General features: G+C 39.8%; 1 protein-coding gene across 8 annotated transcripts in view; it reads right to left on the bottom strand.

Annotated features, from left to right (window-relative positions):
* Positions 1-23,697, bottom strand: part of SH3KBP1 (SH3 domain containing kinase binding protein 1) — a 232,978-nt gene that overhangs the window by 153,116 nt on the left and 56,165 nt on the right. The window contains exon 1 of one of the 8 annotated variants that reach the window (XM_074605356.1): positions 7,477-7,598. The exons of the other annotated variants lie outside the window; for them this stretch is intronic. Within the exon in view, the coding sequence (XP_074461457.1) occupies positions 7,477-7,548 (72 nt within the window). The 5' untranslated portion in view covers positions 7,549-7,598. Of the gene's footprint in view, positions 1-7,476; positions 7,599-23,697 lie in introns of those variants that run through there. 8 annotated transcript variants of the gene reach the window in all.

The raw sequence follows: 23,697 nt of genomic DNA, 5'->3' as shown, positions 1-23,697 counted from the left end.
TAAAGCTGAACTATTAGCTACACAACATTAATACAGTCTTCCGTATCTGCACAAGGCATTTACAGTGTTTATCAGTATTCCATTAGCAGAGATGAAGGTTTTATAAACCGCTGCCCACCGAGGGTACAATGAATCATTTATCTACTGCCATCACACAGGTAAAATAGTATCTAAAACCCAACTTATCACAGTAACCATCACAGCCGAAATAAAAAATGTGAATGAATACATGTATGAAAGGTGAATGGATCTGTGTGATAGATGCTGCTGCTGTTTGAAGAAGAAATATTGCACACAGTTCTTGTATAAAAGCGAACCACAAGATAATTTAAGATCACTGCATGCATTTATAAGAAAATGTTATATCACTTTCTAAAAAAAATGGAACAGACTAATACATACATTATTTCAGGAGCTTTGTTTCACAGCCTTAGAAATTAAAATTATAATAAATGAGTCCAAAAGCTTGTTGTATTGAAGCTTTAAATTTATTTTGCAGCTAGGTGGCAAACTCACAGTATATTAGAAAATTCTCTACAGCTTAAACAGAATTTTTGAGTCAACACTCTCAGGTGAACAGAACCACAAGACAACAGCCTACAGAAGACCCCATCTTGCCAGAACTTGTTTCCTGTGTGTTATTTTCCATTCTTTATGTCATAATGTAATTAAATCCTCAACTCACAAATTTTGAAACAACAGTACAACACCTTTCATTTTTAAAGTCCTATCTGCAACTTCAAAAGTGACAGAGAAAATTGCCTGTTATAAGAGAAAGCAGTGTTGCACCTTCAGGTCTGCAGATGAATGACTCTGGTGCCTATACCACTGTTGACAGCTTTTTGAGGTAGCCCTGTTTACCTCCTGAAAAAATCAACACAAATACAACAAGCCAACTCCCAAACACTGGCATTTTTTTGTAGGGTGGGAACTCTTACATTTCCTTTCTTATCCACTATTCATGGAAAAAAGACAGACACACATGATGACTGCCCACCAAGCCGAAATTCATATAGAAAGTACAGCACCTTGCAGCCACCAAAATCCTCTAAGGATTGCCTTTTTTCTGCCTTTCCAGTACTGGTTTGGGCTACTTTTCATTACTGTTTCCTTTGATGCTCACGAGAAGGGCCATAACTTTTCACAGCTACTGCCCACCGTAACATGACATGTGATCAACCCCAGCAGCATGAAATTACAGATCCAGGAGAGAATTGAAAGGAAAAGTGGAGAGTCCTCTACATAGTTAAATAAATCAAGCAAAAGCCAAGCCAGTCCTACTAAGCCAAAATCTTATCAGAAACATACTTAACAATACCCTATGGGAAGCCCATATTTAAGTGGCTCAGCACACATTCTGCAGTAGAGAAATTATGCCAGCTTTAAGCCACTTGCACACCTTTTCAATTCCTGGTCTTAGTCTACGGCACAAGATGTAAAAGCATATAACCAAAGCCAAAAAAAAGCCCCAGGTCTTAAGCAGCTTCACTGCTGCAGCCTGCAGCAACCATTACTGCCAATATTACATCCTTTGTCCTCAACCCTCTCTCCAATATTTTTTCTGCCTCTGTGCTGTCTTCTCTCCTATACTGCGTGCCCTTGGGGACCTTTGGATCTTAGGACTTTTCTTCAGCTGTGGCCCAAACAGAGCCAGGCCACTGGCCCTGTCTGTGACTGTCTGTTTCATTGCTAACACACCTCCTGGTATATATGGCCTAGCCCTTGCCCACGCAGTGCCTTGGTATGGCTCAGCAAACAACCCAGCACACAGGCTGGTCCCAATAGGCAACGGGGAAGAGGCAAGACTGCAGAAGAAGGGAAGGACAGAAGTTTTTGCCATATGAGTAGAGGTATGCCTCTTATTCTCAGGACAAAGAAAGGGACCCTAGTGCTGTTAAATTCAGAAATATTGACATAGTCCTTTGTACCTATCCCCACCCTTACCTGCTGTAAAAAAATATGTCATTACTCTAAAACATTACAGTGCCCTACTGAAAACTGCATTTCTGCATGAAAAATGGAGTGAAAATGAACACAAACGACTCTGGCCACAGAGGTATACCAATCAGCTCGCTTGATTTCACCACAAAAAATACACTGAACATGACTGTCTCACATGTTTGGTAAACAATGCAACTATAATGGCCCTAAAAGCTTGGTGCTCCACCAGTAACAGTTATAGATATATCTCTATATAACCCCCTCATTCTACATTTGCATGGAGTAGAAGCCTACCACGTGAGGAAAGAGTAGGCAAATAAGCTTCCAAACCTATGTGTACCAAAGGTGGCTTTTGGGAACTTTCCCCAGTGTATTACAAAAATCCATTTCTGATTCTGGTTTCAAGTTGAAGTTTGTATATATTATTTCTTTTAAAGAAGAAATTCCACATACATGAAGAAGTAGAAAGCAAACTTTCACTTAGGATGGGTGGGAGTTAGGAATTCCCCAGTCTGCCACGGGTAGTTCAAGAACAGCTGAATTTAAATACTAACGGAGGGTGAACAGAAACTAATAATCCAGTTGTGATCTCAGGGACTACTGTCTCTTGAAGAAGGAGCTTGTGTATGAAAAGAGAGGAGAAACAAGAAAGGTAAGAGATTTTACTGTATTATACTGCCCTAAAATACTGGAAAAAAAATCAACATAGAATTAGCTGTCTGCCCAGCAAGGACTTCAGTGTACCTCCTGACTAGGATTCTTGCACTGGTTTCTGGTGGTATTTCAACTACAGCAAATATACTCACACCCTGATTAGATTCAATCACCACTCAGTGTGTGCCAATCTGCTCTTGAGTAGGACAAGGAAGACTGGACAGGTACTGTGGGACATCTGTGGCATGCTAAGTCTCCTCAAAAGGACACAGTGCGAGCACCTTCACTAGAAATCCCTGTGGTGACACTACATGGACCAGACTCAACGACCTGAGAGCCCTTTCCAGAACCAAGTTCACAAGACAAATGCCCATGGCAAACTCTACACAGAGCCTCAGCAGAAGGGGCTCGAAGGGATCCTGAGCACAGTGCTTGGCTCTTCACCCCATCACAAGCATCTCATCCACTCCTCAGATACTGAGATGTTTCTGCAGAATGAGCAGCTGTCTCACTCACATGGCCTACCTGCAAACAGCTTCAAAAATATCTCTAATCCTCATCCTTGGTACTATTTGATAGTCGATTTTGGGACAGTGCCCGGTATAAATTTCATGTGTCAAAATGCTGCATATTTTCCTAGCCCACACCAAGATAACTGCAAGTTATTAGCAGATCATTTTCAAGGGGCTATGCCTCAGGAACCCAGCCCTTAAGTAAATGACCTCACATTTCATCCACTAAACCTAACCCAGACACTCTTGACACCACAAATTTTAAGACAGCTTCCGCCTCCTGTGTCTGTAGATTTTGGAGTGATTCCAATGTGATAAGCAGTTCTTACTGGGAAGAGGCATCCTCCATCTGAGAAATTCTGCAAAAAAGTCACTGTGAACCTTAAAAATAAACTTTAAGCCTGATTTGATGAAATATTACATTTTCAAAGATATTATGGGAATATAAACATATTTTAGAGTACTCTGAGGGCCCTTACACTTTTTACACCCTTTTACTATCTAAAAAAAAAATTTTTTTTTTGTAACTAGGCTTCAACCATACTGCATAGACGCCAACAGCCAAATCACCATGAAAAGATTATTTTCTCCTAGCAAACTTTGATATATGGTTTCTCCAAAGAAACACAAAATCCTAGACAATACTTGAGCTGTTTTTATTTGGATCTTCCCTAATCCAATCCTACATCAGTATGAGCCACAGAAAATTTGTAAGACATTTTCTGTAAGCTTGTGAGCTTCACAACATGACAAAATAGTACCTAACAGCAAATTATATAGTGTGATGAAACTCCATCACATAGCAAAATACAACATATACAAGTGTACCTGTACCCTATTAAATGGCTATTTCAACCTATAAAATCTAGAAATTTAGTATCTCCTCTTTTTTATGTCTAAAACTGTTACTTATTGACATGACACATGCATAGTCAATCTGGAGAGAGACAAAAAGAGCAGCTGGTGGTTTTCAAAGAGAAAAGTCTTTGGCTCACCTGCCATTTTTCTAACGTTGTCTGCCAAACCTAGCTTTGTTTTCAGAATTTCATCATTCATTACCTTTCAAGGAAAAATTCTATTCTATCTGTGTAACATGCTGAAGTTTCTGCTTCACTCTCAAAAAGCTTCCTTTAATTTATAGCAAATGCTTGAATTTAGTCAGCCACAAAAGTTACAGTTAGTATCTGTTACCAAGTCTGAACAAAAGTACAGGAACTTTGTCATTTTCACTACACCAAAGTTTCAAGATTTTTTTACTCTAGCAGTTCTGACCTTTACAGGAAACTCAGCTGAAAACATTTGAGGAAATTGCTGCAACCCTTTCCATGACTGTAAATGCAATGAAACACTATTGTGTGTGTGCTGCAGGTATGAAATGCTCCAGCCAATCACAGAATCTTCATGGTTGGAAAGGACCCTTAAGATCATCGAGTCCAACCAAACAACCTACAATCTCTGCCACTAGACCATGCCCTGAAGTGCCACATCTAGACATTTCTTAAATACCTCTAGGGATGGTGACTCAGCCACCTCCCTGGGCAGGCTGTTCCAGTGCCTGACCACTCTTTCAGGAAAGTAATTCTTCCTAATGTCTAATCTAAACCTCCCCTGCCACAGCTTCAGACCATTTCCTCTGGTCCTGTCATTATTCACCTGGGAGAAGAGGCCAACACCCACCTCTCTCCAACCTCCTTTCAGGTAGCTGTAGAGGGCAATGAGGTCTCCCCTCAGCCTCCTCTTCTCCAAGCTAAACATGCCCAGCTCCCTCAGCCTCTCCTCATATGACCTGGTCTCCAGACCCCTCACCAGCCTGGTAGCTCTCCTCTGGACACGCTCCAGCACTTCACTGTCCCTCTTGTACAGAGGGACCCAGAACTGAACACAGGACTCGAGGTGAGGCCTCACCAGTGCCGAGTACAGAGGCACGATCACTTCCCTGCTCCTGCTGGCCACGCTGTTCCTGATACAAGCCAGAATGCTGTTGGCCTTCTTGGCCGCCTGGGCACACTGCTGGCTCATGTTAAGCTGGCCGTCCACCAGCACCCCCAGGTCCTTTTCTGCCGGGCAGCTTTCCAGCCACTCTTCCCCAAGCCTGTAGCGCTGCTTGGGGTTGTTGTGACCGAAATGCAGGACCCGGCACTTGGCCTTATTAAACCTCATACAGTTGGCCTTGGCCCATTGATCCAGCCTGTCCAGGTCCCTCTGTAGAGCTTCCCTACCCTCAAGCAGATCAACTCTCCCACCTAGTTTGGTGTCATCTGCAAACTTACTGTGGGTGCACTCAATCCCCTCATCCAGATCATCGATAAAGATATTAAACAAAACTGGCCCCAAAACTGAGCCCTGAGGGACACCATTGGTGACCGGCCGCCAAGAGGATTTCACCCCATTAATCACAACTCTCTGGGCACGGCCATCCAGCCAGTTTTTAACCCAGAGAAGAGTACACTTGTCTATGCCACGATTCACCATCTTCTCCAGGAGAATGCTGTGGGGGACGGTGTCAAAGGCCTTACCAAAGTCCAGATAGACAACGTCCACAGCCTTCCCTGCATCCAGAAGGTGGGTCTCATGGTCATAGAAAGAGATCAGGTTGGTTAAGCAGGACTTCCCCTTCCTAAACCCATGCTGGCTGGCCCTGATCCCTTGGCTGCCCTGCACTTGCCGTGAGAGCTCACTCAAGATGATCCTCTCCATGATCTTTCCTGGTACCGAGGTCAGGCTGACAGGCCTGTAGCTCCCCGGATCCTCCTTCCGACCCTTCTTGTAGATGGGCGTCACATTAGCCACCCTCCAGTCATCTGGCACCTGCCCTGTTGACCAGGATTGTTGATAAATGATGGAGAGAGGCTTGGTGAGCTCTCCCGCCAGCTCCCTGAGTACTCTTGGGTGAATCCCATCCGGCCCCATAGACTTATGTACGTCTAGGTGCAGAAGCAGATCATTGACTGCTTCCTCCTGGATTATGGGTGGGTTGTTCTGCTCTCCATCCTTATCTTCCAGCTCAGGAGGCTGAGCACCCTGGGGATAGCTGGTCTGACTATTGAAGATGGAGGCAAAGAAGGCATTAAGTATCTCAGCCTTCTCCTCGTCCTTGGTTGCAACTTTCCCCCCCGCATCCAGTAAGGGATGGAGATTCTCCCTGGCTTTCTTTTTGTTGATGTATTTATAAAAGCCTTTTTTGTTGTCCTTAATGTTAGTGGCCAAGTTGAGCTGCAGCTGGGCTTTTGCCTTCCTAATTTTCTCTCTGTATAACCTAACGAGATCTCTGTACTCCTCCTGAGTTGCCTGTCCCTTCCTCATAGTTGTTGGAAGCCATGAAAAATTACAAGAAAAATCACTATCAGACTATAAGGTGATCTATTTATGTCTTCCATGTGCAAAGGGAAAAACATACTGGAAGCAAGAGGTTTAATCAAAATCAAAGCTTTTTGAAAAAAAGACTCATGCATACTGAAAGAGTTAAAAGCTGAGAAATAATGAGGCTTTCACAATTCAAAGATCTACAGCCCATACATTGCTTGAAGCCAAATATGGGAACAGGAGTACGAACCTAGAATCATATGCAGCTGGGGGGAAACCACGCAACACATTTGAATTATCAAAAGATGACAATGGAAATGTCAGGAGCGCTTTCAACCGTCTGAGATACAGAATGCTTTTCCTTTAACCTCTTTTCTCAAAAAACATACTTTACATTTCAAGAGACAACTGCCACCACCATTTCCTGCAAAAAAAAATGTGTGCAACTTCAAACAATATATGAATTCAATTACTCATTTATATTAAAACCTCAAAATATAACTCTGCTGCAGAGTACATCAATGCAATATTTAGTACTCCTGAGTCATTTCCTGTGACATTTTCACTAGAACTAGTTAAGAGTTATTGAATAACTATAAGCGTGCTTAGATATAAATGCAACTCTGATATTGTCAAGCCTCTTGTAGTTCTACTATGAAATAAACAATGTATCCAGCAGCAAGGCTGGAACAAACCTTCCCAGCAACTGAACTAGCATCAATGTGAAAATTATTTTCAACCAGAAAGATGGTGGCAGCACTAAAATCCAGTATGCCTTCATAGCACTAGCCTGTAACTCCATAAAAAGCAAAATGACAAAGTTTCAGACAATAAAGAAACCACCTAGGTTTTATTTTCCTGGCTTTTGCGTCACTTGAGATTCACTAGTCTTTGGCTTCTCCTTTCTAGGGCAATACCAGCTCCAAGACAGAGAAGTAGAACATGGGACCTTCAAGCACCACAATCGAGACTAAGAACTCTCCATTAACTGGTCATGACAGGAGATGCTTATCAGTGGCTGGGTCAATGAGTAAAGTGGGAAGGACAGCTTAGAGAGCGCACTTACCCAGCGGTGACCTCCAGCTCCTAACCGCTGCATCAATCCGCTACTGCTATTGCACACATCATCTGAGATCATGACAAAAGTTATGGTCTTCTTTCACTACAGCAGGATTCCACATCCTCTCTCCTCTTTCACTACCAGCTTAATCCAAGTTTATAGGAAATGTGTTCCCAACTGCCTGTCAGGCACATGATGTAATCTTTGAGAAGATAAAAAAAAAAGGGGTTACAGTTCATGAGCCTCCTGGTTTGTGCTAGTACTGCCTAGTTCTGGGGTTATTTCTAAACCACAGCCTTCAAGCCTCTCTCAAAGAGTTCTTTGGTTGCTGTATGTCAAAATCAAGTCTATTTTGTGGCTCACATGACTTCTATCTGATTTACAGCTTGATGGAGAAAAGCATTATTTGTTCACCAAGTTTTACATGCCGAACAGCATATCTATTCCAGCAGTAACAGTAGCAGTAGGCAGAACAAAGCACATTAAGAACAAAGGCTCTGATGTGCCTTACCCTCCTGTTTTTTCTTGTGTTACTTAAAAAAGATGCAATCTTCTCGTTTGCTCTCTCCCAGTGCAAATAAACTTTTGAACGCCATCCACATACAGTCAGAAGCACCGCTTGCATGGCTGCTCAGGTAAGCCCACGGTGCCACCCTTGCTTCTCAGATGGAAGGCCTTATACGCACTGCAAAGCTTCCTGTCAGGACACTGCTCAACTATTTATTGTACACATCTAGAACCTAACCTGCACAATCATAAATTCATTACATAGCTGTAAGTAAAGGCTTCAACAGCCCATCTGCCGTGTGCATTGTTCTTGCAGCATTTAAATATTAGTTTTACTATTAATTTTATTTATAAACTTTACTTAATATAGAGATGTTACCTCAAACATTTGGGACAATATATTGGGTCACCTGAAAACATCCACATAAAAAATGAATAGTTTGGATTTAGTGCAAACAACTCGCAACAAACAAAATTACTATGAAATGACAAAGCAACAGTTGTTATGGAAGAAAATTAACTCCTGCATCCAGCCTATTCTACATTAACTGCAAAAATACTGTGCCACTGGAGGCACAGCGCAACCAGCTCCTGCTTAAACTGCTGGTAACTTCTCTGTGATATCCATGTCTGAGCATTACCTGTTTATCCCAGCCTGAGATGCCCGTGCTATGATGCTCTCCCTGCCACAGTTCTAAGGAGGCCACACTCTGCCACACCTGAATTTCTCTGTTCCTCAGCAAACTGAAGCTCCTCTTTTAAAGAATCTCCACATTTTTCTTTTTTTGATACAGCTTTGTTATGTCTTTTTTACATCCCTTCTGATAATAAAAGGTTTTCTGGATGGAATATGGACTCTTGCACATGTAGAAAGACTTGTGCTTTTACAAAGCTAAGTGCGTGTTTTACATCAAAATTAACAAAACTCTCAGATTTGTTAAGTCTTACGTAATCTTTCAGCTCTGTGTTTATATGAACATAAGTGTGTATTCCTGCATCCATTCAGGTCGAGAAAGTCTTCTTGATCCATGCCATTAGCCTCAGACTTGGTTCTTCAGTTCAAAAGGAGACAGCTCATATTCACCTATACCATTTAGTTGTTTTTTTTTAAATTACCAAAAAAGAAAAGAATAAAAGAAAGAGGAAAGAAAAAAAAAGGCACTATGAGAAACAGTAAGGAATACATCAGTAAGAAAAGTGGGGAGCACATTTTAAAAAATGCGTACCAAATATGCAACACCAATTGTCTCAGAGAAAGTCATGAGGGAAAAAGAATACATCTCTGCTCATTGCAGTTTGGATTTTGGAGACGTGATTAGCTTCGCTACCACCAGGACAAGCAATTAATTACATCTTACTGCACTTAATGGACCAAGGCTGAAAATTATAATTAGAGCGATAAAAAAAGGCAAATAGGAAAAAGATGCTATGCAGGGTGCTGGATGCCATTCCAAGCCACAAAATTCATCCTGATCCCGACATTGGCATGTTGAGGAGGGGAGAGTGGTCCAGGCCTGACACTCTGTTCCTGACCTCCTCTCTAGCAGGTACTCTAACAGCACCAATGGATCTCACACCACAGTGGCAGAAAAATTGTATCATCTCTCTCTGAGATGATACAATCTACGTGTAAGAAAAAGTATAACTGATTAACAGAAACAGCAGATGGCAGGAAGCATGAAGAAGCAGAAGTGATCAGCATGGGCCAGGTGCATAAGCACTTATCAGCACTTGGTAAGCGCTGTGACAAGACACCTTTCAAGGAAGTCTTTGAAAGACAACAAGTCAGTTCTTTATATGCAGATCTTTATGTGCAGGTTCCCCACGTAGGTGAGAAGTACAATCGCAGAAGCTTGTTATAAATTTATTAAAGAGGTGAGGAAAACAGAACTTGTCACCCTGTTGCCAGAACAGGGGCACACAGTCCCACCACCCAAATACGAGGCACTTGGGAGATGGTGACCCAAAGACTCTAAAAATTAAAGTGGACAAGTTGCAGAGCTGATAAGGGCTTTGCATTTCTGAAACCTCACAGACAATCACAAGACACAGAAGAAATTGCACGGGTGCAGCAGGTTTCGTAACCCACAGGAAAACTGGAAGTGACCTCCTTATTTCACACTGCCATTAAGTTGTCTGCTAGCACCCGCCAGTGAACCCCTGCAGCACACACTCTTCCCCAGTTTTAATCTGGGGATGGGAATTTGTTCTGCTTTACATATTTAGCAATGTATGCGAGCAGTGGGGTTTGGGGCATGAGGCACTGCTGCCCTCCTCCTCCTCTCTCATCTCCATAACCAGGATGGCCAGCCGGGCTTTCATTAGTTGGATCTCCTGCCTTTCACCTGTGTTTGACAACAGCACAGTACAGTCTGTACGTGTTTCAGCTGCCCAATAGTCTCAACACACATACACACACACCTGAGCAGGTGCTCAGAAACACATGCATGCTGCCTGTACCTGAAAGTACTGTGGTGAGGTACTGCAGGGAGACACAAAAGGTGCTTCTTGGCCAACTTCCCCTCAATCCAGCTCCAGCAGAGTGAAATTATTCAATTAATTTGACTTTTTAATAGCATTCAGATTCTTCTCACAAAAGTTCCATTTTCATCCAACTATTAGAAGCGTTATGACTTTGCTTGAAAGCGCAATGTCATTCCTCATTTCTTCGAGCTGAGTGGGATATGCCAGAATTTAGCATGTTAATAGCTTCCCCCCACCTGGGCATATGAAAAAAGTCTGCTGTAACAGACTACAGTTTTAGAGGGTGATAAATGGATATTTTATGTAGTAGAAATATTTGTGCTGTCAGTATAGAAAGCCCTGTGTGTATTACATAAAGCAAGGTTGATAAGATACACAAGAAACTACCTGAATCCATGAATTTCCAGGGTTGCATCTCTGTTCCTTCTCACTACTGTACAATTTGAAGTAGATGACCAATCCAGAAAAAGAGACAACATACATTCTTAGAAAAAAGCAGTAAGAGACATTATCACAAATTGTAATGTGTTAGAGATAACCAGATAAACTATCTCTGTGACACAGACAAGTTCAGAGAGAGACTAAGTAGCATAAATCCTTTATGCAGAATCCTATCACATACCAGATGATCCTTAACAGCAGGATTTTCTAATGAGAACATTAACCGACTCAGTGTCTTGCATTCTCTGTTTAAAATCATGTGGAAGAATTTTTTTTATGAACAATTTATCATCTCTAAATGAGATGTTGTACAGAGAAAAAGAAACAAAATAAAAAAAAAAAACAAACCTGAATGAAAGTCACTGTGCTACCCAAAACATACAGAATACAAAAAGTACAGCTGCATAGAATTTCAAAATTTTCATTTCAACCACACTTAAAAAAACCCTGTTGATGGTCCAAAAAGCCATCTGTCTTTCCAATTAACAAGTCAGGAAAAATTATACAAATTCCTATAGAAGTCTTTAATTATACAAATTCCTACAGAAGTCTACATTACAGAATGAAGAACTGTGCCATAAAAAGGTTTGGGCAAATTACGTCGATTGCAATTGTTCTTTGATGGACCTGTCTTCAAATACATGCTACTCTATTAAATCAACCCAGTTACTCAACCCTCTACAGCATACAGCTACAAAGGTTATGCAGAGAAGTCCACTGCACCTACATAGACAGGGCAAACATTGTGTAATTACACTATATGTAAAATTAAAATTGAGATTCCTGAAGATGCATTGGTGTTTTAAAAGAGTCTCCTCAGACAAGCCAAGGCTTTTTTCAAGAAGAAAAAAGGGCTCATGAAAATATTTATCTGGAAAGATAGCTACAGTGTTACAGGATTTTTAGGGCTTTGTTTGTTTGCATAACCAGTTGTATGAAAGCTAGCAGGCATTAATGAAATAAGATCCTGGATTAAATCAGGGTTAATGAGATCAGGAGTAGACACATCATTATTCAAATCACGCACCATGTGAATAGTATGTGTTGCCAGACTTGTAAATCAGAGATTATAATTTAACACTCTTCCTTCTGCAGTCTGACAGTTTAGGGCTAGAGGTCTCTTCATAAATATTGCTGGCATCCACCTGCTACAGCTTCACAAGAAAATGTATTACGGTTCCAGTTTTCCTGGTGCTAAGCACCAACAATTTCAAGAGGGAACTGATGGCAGAGGAAGTTCCTCAGCACTTCTGACAGCCACGTTCCTCAAGTCTTACAAACCTTGCAGCTGTCAAGCAAAATTTGTTATTTAATTATTTTCTTTCTTAATCTGACCTTGCTTCCTGCAAACATTACAGCAGGCACAGGTTAATTAATGTAAGTTTGGAATGGGATCATACACCTTGTGGATCCCTTTTTGTCTAATACAGACTTTTGAGTTCCAGCATGCTGCTGACATGCTCATCTCCAGTGGTGGTTCTCTTTCCAGTATGCCTGGTATGCAAAAGTTTACAGCAAAAAAAGAGGTCCATTTTTAGAAAAGAAAAAAAAAAAAAAGATATGAAACTGAAAAGATTCAGAGCAAGATTTTTAATAATCCCCATTAAAAGATGTCCTGGAACCATGGAAATCCCTTTATAAAAAGTAGGTCACATGTTTCTTTGGAGGTATTAGACTTAATCCTCAAGACTTGATATTTAGAAAAGATCGTCCTATTCATAAAATCTCAAGAGCTGGGAAAACTGACCCAAACCTTAAACAACAGGTCTCAAAAATTCCCTGGCTGCCATGGAGAAATGCAGTGGCTGTCTTCTATACTTCACACTACTTTCTCTCAGTAGAGTGGAGGTCTCTGAACAAAGCTTTTTGTGGTAGAACCTCTCGGCCCTTCCTATGTTCTATCTGTTCTTTTACAGCTGTGAAATAGGAACAAGCAGGCAAAAGGAGATCGATGGGTCAATTTATTCAAGCAGATATTTTGATCTTATCTAAGAGGTATAAAGAATGCAAACAGTAGAAACAACCATGCTCAACACCGATCCAGAACAGCGAAGAGTGTTGCTCAAGACTGGAAAAAACGCATGATGAGTGCTACAACTGCCTGAGAGAGTTTGATATGCCACTGGTATTTATAGGAGAGGTGCAGCCTAGCATCTCAGATGGGAGAAGATTTGGTATTCACAATCCTTACCTCAAATTACTCAATCCCATAATTACTCAATGTTTGCAAAAGAGATTGGCATGTTACCTTTGAAGTAATGCATCATACTGAAACTACCCTTGCAGTTTCTCAACCTACTGTTTATTCAGCCAGCATGAAACTTTAAAACAAACTTTCATGGATATCAGAGCCACACAGACTCGTTGGCTTGTATTACAAGAAAAAAAAACCAACAGAAAACTAGAGGACATATTATGGTCAAGTCCACATGAGAAAAACTGATATGTATCTGCCTAGCACACTCAGCAGGATTTCTGTCTGCAGATAAGTTGCATGAGAAAGTATGATCTTTGTTTGGATAAGGCTCCTCCCAAGGAGACACAGCCATTTTATGGTGTTCCCCAATGTGACATGGTACCAGTATGCATGAGGCTCACTGCTGTTAAAACCCCAGCTTTATAAATAAGACAGAGGTGAAAGAAAAGTACTAATTACAGTTTTGCTGAGGGGAAAGGGAAGTTTGAACACGAGAGTTAAAAAAAAGCAAGCAGGCAGCAAATGCATAGGAGTCATCAAGGATGAAGAAATGGTGCAGTCTGGCCATATATAAAGACATACTGGAACTCCAGGACTGACTCCTCAATCTACTCGCCTTGTTGTGCATCACCGAATGATGATATAGACTGCCTCAGCAAGCAGAAACAAAATTTCAGCAGCCACAAACTCCTATGGAAATAGCCTTTAAGTACTTTTTCATTTAAAAAATTTAATATGTAAGTTTTCCATTTTTATACTTAAACAAGAATCAAGAGGAAAAAGTTGCATATGCTATACGTGGAAAGGAGACCTATCCATTCATCTAAGCATTAGCAATTATTTTTAATCGGGCTTTTTGCTGACCAACTTATCAAAAAAAGCACAATTCATTTTAGAACAGTTGACACACTCCTAGTGCACGAGTCTTGCAGGCTGAGGGAAGACACTGAGTGTTATTTCTATGTGTTGAAGAGAGCTCACCCACATTTCAAGTAAAGACTGTAGTGCAACCTTAACTATGAAACTGCTATATCTCCAACTATATAGAGGGAGAAATATGCTTTGAAATTCTGCTAAATACTGACTTACACGACTCTCAGGAAGACAGGAAAAATGACAATACGTGACTTAGCTTTTGTTCCTCTACAGCAGCTTACCTTGAAAGTAGCTCTCTGTTCTAAAAGATAAACGTTTGTGTATGCAGAACATAAACCAGAGAAAATTAAGCCCTCAGAAAAAAATCACTGGGTAATTAATATAAATACAAATACCTCTTGAAAAAAATAGGGAGGAATCTAATTTAGCAGAAGGGAGTATCCTTTCATTTGTGACAAACATTGAACTCAAGAAGTTGCAGGCAAAGCTGAGTAGTTTTTTTCCAGGCAATTCACGAGAGGATTCTCTATCCATGCGGTCCCTGAACTGTATTTCTTATTGAAAGGCAAAAAACAACACTCCTTCTCCCAGCTACTCCGACAACTTCTAGAACTTACAGGATATCCCAGATGTATTAAGATTTAAACTCCTTCACCACAAACAGCTTCAAGTTCAGGTGCAGGGGTTTTTTAATCTTTTTTTACCTTTACAATATTAACTTTGACACATCAGAGCAGAAAACACTTGGTTCCTTTGTTTTCATTAGGAGCCCTTCTTGACATGTGTACTCCAGGCCAAGAAGTATACAGGTACTGATTTTAACAGGCAACATCATGCAGTAAAATTTTTAGGCATTTTAAGAGAGGATAACTTCCTCTGCCCCTTGGAAATAACACAAACCTAATAATACTCAGTCTTCTGAGTAACAATTAATGAGGAAAAAGTGGCTGGCTATTGACAAGCAATAGCAAAAATCACCCAATAACGCAATATAAAGATTAATGAAAATACAGAATCACTGGCATTTGAAGAGATAACCATTACATGCCATGAAACCATCTCCCTCTCCATCCCCCACTGCTAGCTGTATCTGGAGATAATAGGGCAGATACTACATGCTTATCTGTAAATACTCTCCATCGGCTGTATTAAAATTTACTGAACATTCAAGCATTTGAAACACACACACACAAAAGCAACATAATGTTGACGGCCTATTAAAACTTGTCTGATTAGAAAAAAATTAGGAAGGAGCAAATATTTATGCTACTTGTACTGTAATAGCCACTTCAAATTACAATTCATATTCAATGTAATACTTAAAACTTTGAGTTGTATGATTCCAATTCTTCTTATATGGGAAACTAAAAAGAGAAGAAAAAAAATCTCATTTATTTGTAGAAGAGCGTCCTGAAAGAACATCATCAGTCAAAGAAACTGAACATGCGGTTTTAGAACAAACTGAATAAGCTGTATCTAAAAGCCCATTCCTCAGAAAAAACAAGACTCGAAACCTGCCAGAACTTCTTACACTGTGAATGCACTGCTCCACTCCCTCTGTGATCCAAGCTAGATGGGGGAATTTTAAAAAATAGGAAAGTTATCTATAAGAACCTGCACAGCAGTAGTTAAAACACAAAGAACACAACACAAAAAAACCTGCAAACCCATAGGTGTGCTCTACTTTGTTAACAGTATACTTATAATCACAAGTCAACTAACAGACTACTTCAGGAAAGTCATTAACCACTCTAGGCAAGGCCTGTGATGGCCACTTCCCAGAATCTATGGGAGTGGTGGACTTCGTACAGAGATCTCTGAAGAGGAAACAGGGATAAATACACTTCATACTACACTGAAAAACATAAAAGGAGAAGCAATCCCTTTCAATCCCAATATAAGACTGGGAAGAAACAAGGCCTGGTGAGGATGTTCTACTAGAAAAAGAGGAACATGAATGCAGAGCAAGCAAGCAGCAACCATTAGATCCAAGGGCCTGTCAAGCAGCTTGAAGTCCACAGCTGAAAGGAAACGCCAATACAGAGCTGAGGAGGTGGACAGGCAGTCATAAGCTGGTGCACACATAGTAGTTTGGATGTGTTTGCACTGTACCATACATCAAAGTTGCTTGGGTGCAAAGGTGACATTCACTAACGTATAAGTGGTGGTAAATGTAAAGGTGTGAAAGGCGGGCAATGTCTCAGTACACCTGCTAGTGATGAAAACAAACAGGCATGCTGTAGCCAGTACCCACCTAAGGAGGTGAAACTCATACGTGCTTATATCAGTATCTCTGTTTAGCCTTCAGTCCTGTAAAGAGAATTGGCTGATCCTACATTTTGTTACTTGCCACTTTTCATATGTCTTCTGTTCCTCCACCACGTAAGTTTTGCACGCTCAATGACTACTTCATTGAATTTGTGAATATTTACAGGTATTTTCAGACCGAGGCATTTTCAACACTTATTTCATTATCTACCATTTATGCTATCACTAAATTTAAGTTGGTACAGACTACAGAGTATGATGAAAGAGTTTGTTTGCTTTGGACTTCATTTTTTCTGGAGTACAGAATGGGGTGTGAACAGTGACAAGAATCACATGTGCCCATTGAACATCTGAAGTGCTGGGGTAAGGACCTTCACCTATTAAAAGGGAGGAGGGAAGTAACTGGTATGATCAAACATGTTTGGTAATTACTAGTCAATCTGCTGAGGACTACAATTCTACCAGCTACAAGAAGCTCCTAAACAAACAATTTTAAAGCACATTAAATCCTTAAAAATCATGTTTATCATTATTACTTAGTATTCTTTAAAAAATAATAATTGAAAGAAAAAAATCAATCACTTCCTCAGCAAGATAAGCTTTATCTCACATTCACTGTGGCCAGACCCACTCAAATAAATGTACAATAACTGGAAGAAGCCATAAAAGAGCAAAACAGGAGCTTGAGTATAATAAGGGCAGTACTGGCCAAGTTCTGGTCAATTCCGTGTTTCCTGGATTCGTAAATATTTGTTAAGTACAGATACAAGTCAAAACAAATCCTCTGGTCTCCATTTATTCACACAGCTATATAAATCCTTAAACAGAACCAAGTACCCCTTAACGTTAACATCATTGACAATTTAATGGGAAATCATTCGCCATTTGGAAAACAAACGCTGGAGACACAGGTAATCAAAACCAGTATTTCAGCTTCTCCCTCCTCCCTCTGTATCATATGGCACGTATTTTGTTCTTCTCTCAGGTTCTCCTGTACCTCATAACACTTTCTCCAGTATGACAGTTTCACCGATCAGTGATGAAAAGTAAAGCCATTCCATTTCCAATAACATGAAATTCCCTGTCATACTTCTGATTTTCTTCTTATTCAAATCTATTTCCAAGATACATATACGCAATTCTCAAGGAAGTCCTATATATCTACTTCTTAGCCTTGTTTATCTCTGACATTCTTCCTATTCAGAATTTAGATTTCAAAAATCATTTTCTACACAAAGATGTTTCTAAGGCCAGAAAATAAGACTTTCTTTCATTTAGTTACTCAGGTTTCCTGGTAGATCAGCAGCACCTCGAAATATCTACCCAGATTTCTGAAGTGTGCCACAAACTAGAAAAGCATACTATTCCTTTTTCATAAAATCCTAACTCTGTCCTTGGATATTTATTTTCATTCACTAAAAATTTGTGGCAGTTGGCCACAAATTACACTTTTCAAGTATATATTATAAGAACATTGCTAAACCTGGTCTCAGTAAGAATCTTTGGTCAAATACTTTTACCAGCTCTTCAAAATTTATTGAACTTTTTTTTAAAAAAAAAAAGCGAGAAAATTCTATTAAATCACAATAATTATCATACTATATTTATGTTGCATTTTTAATTGACACACACACGTATGTATCTCACACGCAACAAGGTTCACTGAATAAAATCAGAGAAAATTAAAATCAATCTGCTGAACATCAGCAATTTTTAAAGTGTCTTCTGGAAAGCACATCTAAATTTTACCTCCAAACTCTTCTCACACCACATTTTTTAATCTACTTTCCCTATCTTAACAACATGAGATGTCCAAAAGTAAAGATGTCCCAAAGACTATTTTGATCCAAAATATTTTCCAGACTCCGCTGTTCCACAGTGAATAGTGTCTTCAGAAATTATTTTGTATAAATGAATACCAAAATTGCATAACTGTTCAGTGTATTAAATAACAAAAAAAATTTAAATTGCCATAAGTGCAAAATCCTTTTGAGAAAGTATAAGGCAAGACAGTAGCCAATTGACACTCGTTTACACTCCATTTCATTTTGTAAGCTTTATTTCATAAATCTCATCTTTCCCAATTAAGTCGATGCTTTAATTCAATTATTTAAACAAAGAACACACTGCTTCTTTCAATTCATCCCTCAGTCACTGCTTCAATGGGTGTCTGTTGGATACATTAGAAAATGAACATCTTCTAGAAGTGACCCACAGAAATTCTCTCCAAATGGATAGTGAAACAAAGCTGGGAAATCTAGCCAAGTCGTGAAATTTGTGAAAGTTGCCCAGATTTTCTCACATCTTTTTCTTGAAAAAGCTATCTCATTTCAATGCTATAAAATATGGAAGCAGTTACTTAGATTTTAACATGTTGAACTCAATTCCATGCTTGTGTGATCCAGTCTGAAGCAGAAGCAGCAACACTGATGTCATGAGCATCACCTGTAATGCCAACCAGGCAGTAACAACAGTCAGTGCCCGGCTGAAAGAGTTAGAAGTCCTCTATTTTTTGGGAAAAGAGCAACGATACTGTTTTAACAGTAGCAAGAAAAACTGTGTGGTAGTTCTCATCCTGTCACTTCACATAGTTACCTTTTCAAGTTAGCTTTATATATTTGTAAGGACTTTCATAGCAGAAAAAGCATATTAGACCTGTCTTTTTGTTTTTCAAAGGAAGTAAACTCAGAGTTGCACCATTCAAATGTCAGAGAAAACAACAAAACAAAACCCAAGAGCCAGATACCACTTTTGCCTGTTGCAGTTATGTTACATTTACTAGCGTAATATCAAGTAGTCATCTTTATAACCTTTTATGATGGAAGCATACCCTGCTGAAACACTGAATCTCAGGAAGACAAGCACAAAAATCACCATGAGACCCTTTTTTACTATTAGCATTTTGTACAGGCTGCCAACAAAAAAATAAGCCTCCAAAACTGAGATTCAGGTTTGAAGATGGAGGTTTGATTCGCAATATATCCACATCAAGCTGATGATCATTTCTAAAGCAGGTATTTGTTATGACAACTTGAAATTAAGAGCTCAAGGTTATTAGATCCAGCTCCAAAGCCTGTATATGCATAATGAAATTTTACTTTTTATCCATCCCGTTTGCTTGGGGGCAGAAGAAAAGCCCATTGTGCAACATTCCTTTTAGTGGTAGATGACCTAAAGAGAAGGAAGTCATCTCTGCTAGGCTAACTGGACCGCCATCAAAACCCGGAAGGTTTTGGTTAAGATGCAAAAAAGCAGAGGAATCCTTAAAATGGTGGTGGGGTAGGGCATAGGAATGGAGAGAAATGAGGGGGAAAAGAAAACTTAGCAACAAGCAGTGCAGGTAAAGAACACTTCAACATAAATGTATTGTCTTCCCCCCACAGCACTCTGCCTTCCACCCTCTGAAACTATAGGGGCCACTTGGCAGGAAAATAAAAGCCATCCTGTTTGTTTTTAAAAGGAAATACATATGCCGAATTAGATCAAAACCTGATGAAAACGCCTGAGATTCAAGTCTAGCAGACTGGGAAGAAAGCCTCCAGACACCATAACATTTGTACAAGGTAGTATCTGCCTTGTATCCAATGGAGCCCACTCAGGTTTTTTCCCTGGTGTGTTCAGGTACCCTTTTGTAAATTCACAGCTAGAACAACTATGCAAGAAAGCTACCAGAGAGGCTGGTGACTGGGACAGGCTGCAAACCAGGCTTTCTGAATTTCCTTAGACTACTGCAGAGTCCTGTAAACAACCTTATAATAGCCCCTTTCCAGCCAGCAAGTACGCTTTACAACACTAAGAGGCTGTGCTGATGAGAGAGAAAGAAATACAAATCCTGCAATAACAGGCATGTTGAAAATGGTCCCGCTAACAAGTTTCACCTAATTATATGTGGCATTTGAGAAGAATAAGCAAAAGAGTTTGTCACTGAAACTCACTATTCTTATAACAATGAAGACCTAAGAGGAGGAAAGCAAGGAAAAGAACTCGAGTAACGATGAACAAACTGGACACTTAGAAAGGGATTAACAATCCAGCAAATTAGGCATCAGCTCCAGCCAAAGACCCGACTATGGAAAGGGAAACTCCTTCCCTCTCTCCCTTGAAAATCAAGTCAGTTCATAGATTAGGCTGCTAAATACAAAACACATCCTAACAGAAGTCAAGCAAACCAAGCACTGAGTCTAGAAGAGCAGGAACACATAAATCAGGAGGCACTGGTAGACTAAAACCCAACATTTTGTTTACAACTGTTTGATGAACTCAAGAGTTTTGAGGGAGTAGGGAGTGAATTTACAAGTTACTTATTTATTTTCATAGGTAGGTAGGTAAAAAGATAGACAGATATAAAAAAAAAAAAAAAGACATATAAGATTCAAATTGCTCAGTAAGGACAAATTATAAACTGTTCCACCTGTACCTCTGCCCAGTCACTTTCCTGAGACACTGAGCCCCTGCCAGTGAAGGACAGAGCACTGTGTGACAGCAGCAAGTTAAAGTTAGCACCTGTATTTCCTTGTGAAAAATAAGTAGCATCTGCAACTTTGTATGTATGAATTCTGAGTGGTAAATACAGGAAAGCTCAACTCCATTACAGCACAGTACTGCAATCAGCAGGAGAGGCGTATTGACAGCATTTCTCTCCTAGGAATACATATAGATTATTCTCAACCTGAGGTATAATTTCTGTAAGTGATTACTTGTGATAACAAAGGTACAGGGAGTTCATAAGTACAGGGAGCAGCATAGATTACTTTTTAGCAGGCCAGGTAGTGTTAAAGATCTCATCAGCATTACCAATTCAGTAAGCTCACTCTTTGAGAACTATTTTTTCAACAGGCATCCATTTTTTTTACGTTTTTATCTGTACATTTCTTCTACCAGCATATATTGCACACTTAGTCACAAATAGTTAAACTGCGTTGGGAAAACTAATGTTAACATATTATTACGTTTCAAAACGGCACCACTAATGTAATTTGTTCCTTTCGATAGTACATTTCCCCTTCAATAACAGAAATGCAGCTCTTCTGAACAGACTTGTAAAATAGTACCTACAAACTGTAATATGCATCTAACTTTTTTTCCCCTCCTTATGGCTCAGGAAAACAAATGATTATCCAAATTACAGTATTTTAGAAGTTTATGTTACTAAACAGGTAGGTTGTGGGAAATAATCAACTCAGTGATTCCCACATGATGTAATCAAAAAGGTAGACATTACATTACCCTGTCCTTCTGCACCCTATAGATTGTAACAACCAACCATCGCTATAATTTTGGTTTCTCCTACAGTTTCTCGAGGTAATAAAACTAAACGCAATTCAGCGGTCAACAAATCCACCTCCACACATTTAAATTATAAGTGACAGTCATCTTACCTGGAAGACCTAATTTAACAAAAAAACAGGCAATTTGAATAAAGGCAAAGGAACATGGATTTTCTTTTCTTAAATTTTCACACAGATTTTTCCTGAGCAAAAGAGATCAAGCAAGGAGTCAGTGAGATTAAATCTCAACCCAATTTTCATACAAATAAATGGAAGAGATGACATGTATCTACTCAACCAATGCAATTACAGCTTATAACAAAGAGCAACAAAGAACACTGGGAGTAGATATTCAAAGTATTTCTTCAATATTCAAAGCATCAGACTCAGAACTGGCAGGTTATACAGTATCGTGTATAAAACGATAAAAAAACCCCAACTGTTTAAAGGCAGTTTTACACTCCCATTTTGAGAGGTTAACAGGAAACAAACCACAGCGACGGGTTAATTCAGAAAAGTCTACTGCCTATTCTTCTCAACTATCTATTACTGCTGAGTGCTGGAAACAGGGCACCAGACAAGACAGGCCACTGCTACAGCTGCTGGAAACAGAGCACTGGACAAGACAGACCACCGCTACAGCAGCTCCTTCATTTTGAAGTGTTACATCTCTCTCCATACAGGGATGATGGTACTTACCACCTACGTGCACTGATTTGAAACAAGTAACATGTACTTTCTTTGGTTACCTACAAAAGACCAAGTCCGTGGCATTGGCAGCCCTATTACACTACCTCGCTAACACAAGCTTTATGCAAAAATACAGTTGTTATCTGAGGATTTTCAGTCCTTTTGCCACAGCCTTTTAAAAGCCAGGGCAACCCTTTACTTTTCAAAATGAGCTTGAAAGAAGCAAGAACTAAGATCACTGTGCTAAATGGAAGAGATATAATCCCTTCTGTTACACAAAGAAAGGAACTTCGATTGGCATAAGAAAGGAAAACAAATATGTATTATTAACCAGAGATTTTGCATTTTGATTTAATAGCTGTTTCCTTCTCCAGCTGCTTAAGCAACACAATCAGAAGAAATGTAAGCCATAAACCAAGACAGACATTTTTAAGCTTCCTTCAAAATCTGCCGAGTAATTTCTTATTCCGTTGTGACAAAGCTCTTCATGCATATATGTGTAGCAGACAAAAGGAGAGCCCTGCCCTGCCCTTCTCTCTTCCATGAGGTACTACGTGGGTTCCTCTAGGCTCAAACTTAGCCACGTCTGTGAAGTAGGAGTTTCCATACTTTACGAGAAAGGCTGTAATACAGAGGAAGCAATGCTCTGAAGATTCTTCTGCTGGTCTTCAAGGTATCCCTTCAAGGTATCCCCCCCATAACCCACAACTAGTCACGCAACAAGTTTTGGATAGGCTTTGTCCACTCAGCAGTTTTTGGGTGTGGTTTTTTTTAACCGTTATTACTAGATATGAAGGTTCAGACTCCACACACAAAAAAAAACCCCACTTCCAAATCCACTAGGAAATGCACTCTAAGCTGTCCTACTGCACCACGAATGGAGCTGCGGGGACAATTAAACTGCTAACACAGACCCAGGAACCCAATCCTACAGTTTAAAAAATGTGCTGAATTGGTGAAAGGCTGCCAGACACCCGGGATCATTGTTAGCTGCCATGGTTACTAACGGAGTTTTAACTCTGCAGGCTGTAAACACCACCATGTATAGAACCAGCTATAGAGTTAATTAGTTACAGAGAAAGGAAAAACTTGTAGCGTGGGCAGAAGACAAATCTCACATGGACAATCAACTACAGTTTAACTATACAGAGTTTCCAGAACCCTTCCAAAATAAACACAGAAGATAACAAAGTTATGGCCCATCCTTTCAGGCAGTTCTTAAGATATATTTCGGGATATTATCTCCTGTTTCTTCCCCCTTCAATTACTCTACTTTGAATAATCTCTGAGACACGACGGGGGACATCTAACTGCTTCTGCTTCATAATCCTGTCAGCACTTAGCCATCTGACAAATGCTTTAAACAAAAAACAAACAAAAAAAAAAAGGCAAAAAAGACGGGGAGAGGCGAGAGGGGCTAAAGCTAAAAATGGGTGAAGGTGGAGTGAAACAAAATGAAGTAAGATACTGGCATATTTTCAAGGAAGGCTCATTTAA

Source organism: Larus michahellis, chromosome 1 (genome assembly GCF_964199755.1).
Source record: "Larus michahellis chromosome 1, bLarMic1.1, whole genome shotgun sequence".
NCBI classification, from domain to species: domain Eukaryota; kingdom Metazoa; phylum Chordata; class Aves; order Charadriiformes; family Laridae; genus Larus; species Larus michahellis.
The sequence above is the reverse complement of the archived record's forward strand: the minus strand, read 5'-3'. Positions and strand labels throughout refer to the sequence as shown.